This window comes from Elaeis guineensis, chromosome 6 (genome assembly GCF_000442705.2).
Source record: "Elaeis guineensis isolate ETL-2024a chromosome 6, EG11, whole genome shotgun sequence".
NCBI lineage: Eukaryota > Viridiplantae > Streptophyta > Magnoliopsida > Arecales > Arecaceae > Elaeis > Elaeis guineensis.
Genome location: NC_025998.2, coordinates 127,152,252 through 127,160,423, shown reverse-complemented (window position 1 = coordinate 127,160,423; position 8,172 = coordinate 127,152,252). Strand labels below are relative to the sequence as shown.

The 8,172-nt window shown below is 36.8% G+C and overlaps 1 protein-coding gene across 2 annotated transcripts; it reads right to left on the bottom strand.

The window, feature by feature from the left end:
• Positions 1-565: 565 nt before the first annotated feature.
• LOC109505979 (uncharacterized) lies at positions 566-5,139 on the bottom strand. 2 transcript variants are annotated; one of them, XM_073259793.1, is made up of 2 exons: positions 4,658-5,139; positions 566-925 (listed from the first exon to the last, which is right to left on the bottom strand). In XM_073259793.1, the coding sequence occupies exon 1, from the start codon at positions 5,043-5,045 to the stop codon at positions 4,659-4,661; it is 387 nt and encodes a 128-aa protein (XP_073115894.1). In that variant the 5' UTR covers positions 5,046-5,139; the 3' UTR covers positions 566-925; position 4,658. The 2 variants fall into 2 exon arrangements, with proteins under 2 accessions (XP_073115894.1, XP_019706747.1); XM_019851188.2 differs by having other exon boundaries at positions 668-925; positions 4,643-5,060.
• Positions 5,140-8,172: the final 3,033 nt, after the last annotated feature.

Below are 8,172 nucleotides of genomic sequence, written 5' to 3'. Positions count from 1 at the left end.
GGCAATATAAATGCCTAACCTCTAGAATGTCTTCACCTAGATCAAAAAAGCTATAGCAACCGGCAACCAACAGAGCTGGAACTTAATAGCACCAGATCACCATATGAATGTTATTGCACATGTGTACGCTTAGAGCATAATGTATGGCAAAACAGCTAACAAAAATGGTTATTGTGCACTGTAATGTTATTGATATGGTACCAAGTCAATGATTCAGTGAGTTTTATTTATTTTTCTCTCTAATTTGAGGGATACAACAGCATAATCCAGGTAAAAGTATGCCATAGACAGACAGTGAACATATTATCCAGCCACCAATTTGTTGCCTTTAACGATTATCCAACAATTAAATATCATCAATGATTAATTGATGACAAATTTTACCCTTTGGAACAGCAATAGGGAAAATACAAAAGAGCAAACAAAAACATGTGGGACAAAATAATACTGGCAGGACTTCGTTCTCCCCTTCCAGCACAGCTTACCTGCCCTGCGATGCATTCATTTCACAGGAACTGGAACATGATGGGCAACCAGCAGCCCTTTATTCTTAGAAGTTGATGTCTTACTCAAAAAATACTTAGAAGTTGATATTTCAGAATTTCGAGCAGTTAATAAGACTGAAAAGTCCCAGCAAAACCAACGGGATGACTACTCTGCTCAATGGTTTCACGAGAATTAAGAGAAGCCGTTACAAAGTCTAAAAAATCTTTAAATTCATAATCACAACGTCTAAGATACTTTGAACACTTTAAAGTTACAATTTTCAGTTGAGGTCTCTCTCTTCATATATATAGCATACGCTTCACCAGTTGAGACAGCCTCATCTCTTATTTCTGCTGGTATAAAGCACCCTTTAAGTTTGATTCGGAAAAATGAGGAATTGGAATGAGAAATGAGAACCAAATCCATCCCGACGGCAAACCTGCACGACCAATTATTTGCTGTAAGACTGCTCTGAAACCGCTATAATATATAGCAGATGAAAGAGAACATGTTGCTATATTGCATATCTAATCATACAAATAACATGGAAAGGAAGGAGAGAATGAAAACTAAGCTGCATCTGTTGCTACATTCTATGTCAACAGATAGTTTCAGTGGGGTGTTTTCGCTTTCTTTTTGGTCCATTTTCTTGGAAAGAAATGATGCCTTCAATTAAAAACCAAGGCATGTTGCTTTTTCCCTTTTCCTATTCTTTTCTTTTCCCCCTCCACCCCCCCCCCCCCCCTCCTCCCCTCTCTCCAAAGGAAGACTTGGTCCATGATTGGATGTGCGCAGAGGAAGCAAAATAGTTCTATACTACTGCTTAAGTTAAACATGCTGACATACTAAAAACATTAAGAGCTCCCGCGGAAAGTTCAACTTCAAGCAAAACATGCGAGATTTGAGGCCTTCAGAGGAATCAACAGTCCTTTGGTTCATCATTTCACCTCATGAAATCCCCTGCTCCATTCCCAACATTCAAGGCGCTATAAACCTTCCTACAAATGATTTTTCACCTGATATGGCAAAATGGCCAGATTCAGTCCTCAATCAACATCCAAAACCTCCCTCAATACAAAGCTGCAAACATACTCAGGCCAAGTTGGATCCTCATTCAAAAGATGTGGAACAGCCCACAGCATTTAGCAGCAATCATATTGCAGTCTATGTTTCTAAATACGCATATATAGCTTTTTCACATTTGAGAGCTGAACTCCTCCAAGCAATACCACAGAAAAACTCACAATAAATGGTAATATTTATCTATTGTAAAATGACTTAATATAACTGCCCTTTGTTAATATTCCTGCATTCCTTTTATTACATAATCGAAGTCAAAAAGGACAATGAAGATGACAGCAACTGCAAAATTCTAAAGCAAGAGAAGAAGGCTTCATTGTGCTCGACAAAGACCAAAACAGATAATAAACTTTCTCCCAGCTCTGTGAAGTGGGCATAATAATTTTTCACATTCCTTCCAATCAAAGGCTCCATCATCATTGTACCAAAAAAAGGCTACATCATCACAATTAGTTTTTCTCAACTTCTTTCCATAGCTTCATCTATGTTTTCTCAATCTCCTTTTTCACCTCCCAAAACTAGGGGGTCTTCCTATTAGGGCATCCTCAGATCTAAGTTACATGTACTCGTACCAAAGAATTCACCATAAATTAATGCATAAAATGATTGTTCCTCACTAAACATAGACTAAAAAGTAAGAAAATACTATCATCACAAATACAAGAAGAAACTACTGCCACAAGGACTTTAGTACATGAAGCTTAAACCTAGCTTGTTATGACATTTAATTCTTAGCATCCAAAGGGTGTAACAATTTGGCAAGACAAGCACTTCGTACTTGGGCATCATGCTTAGATCAACCTGGTATATTGACATCTCCTTTCTAGCAATTATGCAAGTAACGGCGCTTCACTCCCAAATATTTTAAGTCCAAATAATATTAATCTAAACTACAGGGGCACTTGTAATGAGTTGCAAGTTCTTTAGTTTTAATGCAAATAACATGAAACACAAAGTTAGTTTAAAAATGTAAGGTTGAATAGAACACTTTGGTTGTGTATATAGCTTGTATTGGTGTTGTCCTGAAGTGCTTAATTTTGAATTTTTGGCAATTAAGCCATCAGATGCTTTCAATTGCTTTGACGCTTGACATTCGTGGCAGAGGTATCTAGGTAATCTACCAGTAGTTTCCCTAGTCCTATCCTTATAAAGGTAGCTAGTAAAAACTAATCAGAGAGTTTCCCTACTCATAAAATTTCATTTCCATATCCTTCCATATGCTGTGATTTTAGAATGAATAAGCCATCTAAAGCTGGATTGATATGTACTTGCTGTCATTCCTATTTCAAGATTTGCCTTCTATAACCAATGAAGCCCACTTCATTCTCTCTTGCAACAATGATTTAAGAAAGTCCTTCCAAGAAATTCATTTTCTGTAGAAAGGATCTTCACAGAGATGAAATTTCACGTTGAGCATTGGCAGATCCACAGTTTGTATAAATTCTGTCAAATTTCAAGATGTCTCTTCCAACTGTTTTAAAATTGGCTATCCTAATTTTTCTATCCTCTTCTCCATTTCATGCTAAACAAGGATAAGATTCCACTTTTGCATTTTTATTCCATTACATGGACTTCTGTGCATCCAAAGTCCATCATATTTTCCTTCAAACAACATTACCCCACTATGGAAAACTATTATGCAGATTTCAGTTCCATCCCTCACAGACCACAGATAAAAGATTGATAATATGAAAATATTGACCCAGAAGAACTTGCTTCATGGTTATTCTCCTAGATATACAAATGACTTCCCTCTGAATCAACTCCAACATGACATAGTTTGGACCAAAAAGAATACAGCCACTAACATGAGACTGAAGAAGGAACCTATTTCCGGTCTCCACAGAGAACAACTAATATGCTGTTACTGATCTTCAACTGCAGGCCTAAACTACCTTAAAGCATCAAGAAGCATCCCCTCTTACAAATGAGCTTGCTTCAGAAATAATTAATGTCAAATCACAGAAATGAAATAAAAGAAGACCAAATTCCTTGTCCTGGTCTATCACGAACTTTTGTCCCCTTCGTATCAAATATGGAATAATTCTCCAGCCAATGCAAAAGTTAAGGAAGATAAAGCATACCTAGTTGGTAAGCAAGGATTAGCATAAACATTAAAACAGCCAAATATTATCAATCCTTAGTTCATCTAACTAATTGCAAAGGCTTCAATTGATGGCAATCACATCCTATCTAAAACTGAATTATTTCCAATTATAAAATCAGAAAGATGTCAAAGAATGTATAGGCACTTCAATAGCTTAGTTCAGCTTATAAAAGCCTCATTCTGTAGTTGCACTTCAATAGCTGTAATTACATGAGCAAGGAACTTTCTTCATGGTCATCCTACAACCCTATGTTTCAGCCTAGAGAATGACCAAAAGATTTTGGAACAACAAGAACAAAAGTTAAAATTCATAAAATTGAGAAGATTAGCATCTATAGAAGATATGATAAACAGAAGTAATGTAGCTAATTTCATAGACATCATTACAATATGAAGTTTAAGTAATATCTGTATGTTGTAAGATTTTTGCAAGCAGTTCAGACCCCCTTGAGCATGGGATAAACCAATTAAGTTGCTCAAAATGATTCATAGCAAATCAAAACCAACGACCTGGGCAGGAAATTTTATTTGGGAAGAGGGGGAATCCTCTGACATATAATTCTGTACTAACTTTCCTGGCATGAGATGACACAGTTATTCATATCAACATCAAGACCAGCATTTTGACACATACAAGGCAAAAATTCGTGGCCTAGTAAGTCGCATATTCCCTAATTTCTTCAACCATGCTATTAAAAAGTCACCATAAAGTTCAATAAATAACAATGCAATACCATAGAGTAGAAATATTATTCAGATAAATTTCACGATTCCATCAACTCGATATCCCTCAATCCATTATCATAACATCAATAAGGAAAATAATTCTGTCTATTTACTATCACCAATTTTTTAAAACAAAGATAGAAAAATCCACCCAAGAATTAGCAAAAACCGCAACTAAAAATTAAGAAAAAAACACACGTTTTTACCATCGGAATCACTAAACCCTACATAGAAAGTTGATACCTTTCGGTCAGATACCTCATCCGCTCCTGATCTCCATCACGTTCTTGATCTTCGGAGCGTAGAGAGAGTACACTACCACCTGTCTCTTCGCGACCTCAAGTTGGTTCCTCCCGTCGGCGAAGGCCGAAGCAATCGAGGAGGGATCCGATAGCCCCCAGTTCTCTCGGAAGCCATCGATCGTTCTCCTCCTGACGTACTCTCTCACGTTGTAGTCGGTGAACTTGGTGGCCGTTCGGAGGAGGGATCGGAACAAGGAGAGCACTTCGGCTCTCGAAGGAGCCGACGCCGCGCTTGCCATTAGAGAGCGAGAGCGAAAGCAAGAGCGAGAAGGGAAAGGGGATTGGAACTCGATAGATTCCTGCCTTCGCCGGGAAATTTCCAGACCTGTCATAGACGGGCGCATCTCGCAGGCTCCTGCGCTCGAGGATGCAGATCTTGCTTGACACGTATCCTGCCTCTGATCCGACGGCAGGATTTGCCTCTGGCACGCTTGACGATGTGGCTGGCTTCCAAAATCAATGCAGCCAGAAATGGCGGCGAATCGCAGGGGGTCGCAAAAACTGCGACCGCTGGGGAAAAAGTGAGAATTTAGGGTTGATCTTGAACCTGATGTTACCTGACCTAGAAATTAATAAATAATTTATACTTCTATTTTTAATTTATAGTTATGTTTCATATAAGTTGTTTGTATATTTTATATATCTACATCTTTAGCCTTGTTAAATATATATAGAAGTATGTAACTAAAGCTGATGAATAATTTAGCAATGGAAGGGATGTTATTGTTTTTGAAAGCTAAAGAAGGCATTAAGAGTGTCTCCAGTCTCTTTTTAAGCTGTGAAAGTGATGGCTTTATGTGAGTGCTGGTGAAGATCCAGGGACAGCATGAAGCAAAAGTCTTCATGATCAAAGTGGCCATCTATTGGCATCTGCTGAGCTTCCACTCATGGATTGAGAAGGTTTATACCATGCAATCTTATGAATGGCCAATGAAAGCCAAAGTCTTTCCAGCTGTTACTAGTTATTTTCCCTTGATATGTATGGCAGAGCTCTTTGCCTCTTCCATCTATCTTTGGTTCCCTCTTTCCATCACCATTCCTGCATAGCCTAGCTAAAAGCAGTGGCAATAATATCAACTTAAAAAACAAGGCAGGAAAAATTAATTGCAACCCAGCATTTGGTTCTCATCAGGAAGAAAACTCCTGACAATATCTCCAACTGAAGTGGGAACATCTGATCTTGTAGTCTCTGTGGGTGGTGCTAGTCAATGAAGCAGACAGGAAAGGGTCCCACCACCAGTCTCTACCCAGTGGTATTGAAGAACATCTTTTAAATCAGTTGGATGTTTGGTTACTGAGCCACAATGCGTGATTCAAGACAGCAAGAACATCACTGGATCTTGTCCCTTAATTATTAATGCAGTATGCGATGTGCTCCCTACAGCTTTCACTAAGGTTTTACACTTGGTAAGTGTCAAGTGGCTTACTCCAAGGTCATCTCTAACCATAAATCTGTCATCAATTATAAGTTTACTAGCAAGATGCATTGGTACTTTTTCTCAAGAGAGAAAAAAAAAAAAAGGAAAAAAGATTGCTGTGGCAAGTATTTAATTGATAAGATCAGAATTTAGCTGGAATTAACAAAGGGAAGCTTTAAATGATCTGAAATACAGCACATTTCATGAATTCTGTCAAAAAGACAAATGCTAGTAGTTGAGAGTATTATTGGTTATGGTTATTGATACATAATTTTTGCTCACCTCTTTTCTCAACCTGAGCTATATCTTGAATCATATCCATAATAGTTTCAGAAGTTGGGTAGAATTCTAGTAGTGACATAACGATCTCACATCCACCAACATGTCAATCTCTCTTAGATTCTTAGATGGCAATGAAAAACAGCAAATCTAGCTTAAAAAACATTAGGGGCCCAGCTTGGATGGAACCATTTCAGCAAGCAAAAGAACATAAACCAAGCAGAAAGCCTTTTCCAGGGGACTTATGAAACATCCAAGAAGATAAAATAAAGAAAACAAGCCAGCCACATATGGAGCCCCCTATTTAAGGAGTGCAAGGCATGTGCCCAACCTGTACTTTTGGCCAGATCATGTTTTAACAATGTAGAGTCAACAGAAAAAAGTTCAGACAGAGCATGCGCATCCATTGATCCTCCAGTCCATTTCAAACCAATCTTGGAACAAACATGGTTTTCTTGGTCACTAGACATGAATGGCACTTAATAAGCAAGCCAAGATAATCTCAAGTCCGGACCATTAAGTGAAGGACCTATAGAAGAGAATGTATAGCTATCCTGCAGATGCAAAAATAAGCCTGAGCTCTTGTTTATGTATGGGTATGTACAAAACTTAAATGCAAAAGCCTGCATGAAGTCATTCATGCATTCACTGTCCATTGCATGCATAATTGCATGAGTCCTGCCCTTATATACCTTATAGGGTCTTGCATGACATTTTTTTTTATAATTCTTCTTCTTCCATTGTTGTCGATTGATTCATAGTTCTTTATAATCCTTGACTAAATAAATGGATTTTTTATGCAAAACCCACTTGGCATTATCATGAAAGGGCAAAGGTCATTCAAAGTATTTATTTTAACTCTTCTCATAAACTTTAATTTTTCTTCTATTTTTACTGAATGTTCTATCATGGTAATCTTTTCTTTCTTTCTTTTCTAATTATTTTTTAAAGAAACTGGGATGGGAGAAGCATCTTTATAACATTTGTCTTGCATTCTAGATGCATCCATGAGATGATAAAAAGGGTTCAAATTACTCAGAATGTTTCTTATCAAAGAAGAAAAAATAATTTGTGTTTGAGGAGGATCATTTAATAAGAAATCTCGGTATACTTATGAAATAAAAAGTTTTAAAAATATATTTTATTTAAAAATTATTTTTTTAAAATTTTTATATGAACTCTGGAACTACAATTTTGTAGAGTTTAAAATTAGAATTTTATGTGAATTTTAGTATTTTATTTTTATTATACTTTGAGATTATCTATATAAAATTATTGCTATATTAACTGAAAATACAATTTGCATTATTAAGATTTAAAAATATAGAATATTGAATTGCCCTATCTTTTTACCTTGTCCTCTTCTCTTCTGCCGTCTTCTTTTCTCTCTTTCTTCTTTTGTCCGACATTAGTATTACCTTATAAGTATAAAGGGGTCCAATTGGCAAACCATTACAATCTCAAGTTGAGCCTATCAAACACAAATTATCCAAATCCTTGCATAAAATTTAGAATCATGACAACTCTCACTGCACCAGCTCATGTTTTGTCCTCAATTATTGCAGCTCAACCAAGCTCAACTACAGGAGGTTGACATTGCAACATTTGGACACCTCTTAAACCTAGAATTATGTATAAACTTCCATTTTGAACTTATCAAAAATAGCTGGCCTCCTGCCCAGTCTAGCTGCACACAGCCAAAAAGAAAAAAACAGTGCCAAACAACACTACAATTTGAGCTTTAAACCAAAATATATAATTGCATCCAAATCCT

Bases quoted from the DNA above. Each gene is read 5' to 3' on its own strand.
- LOC109505979 (XM_073259793.1), bottom strand. From the start codon at position 5,045: ATGCGCCCGTCTATGACAGGTCTGGAAATTTCCCGGCGAAGGCAGGAA.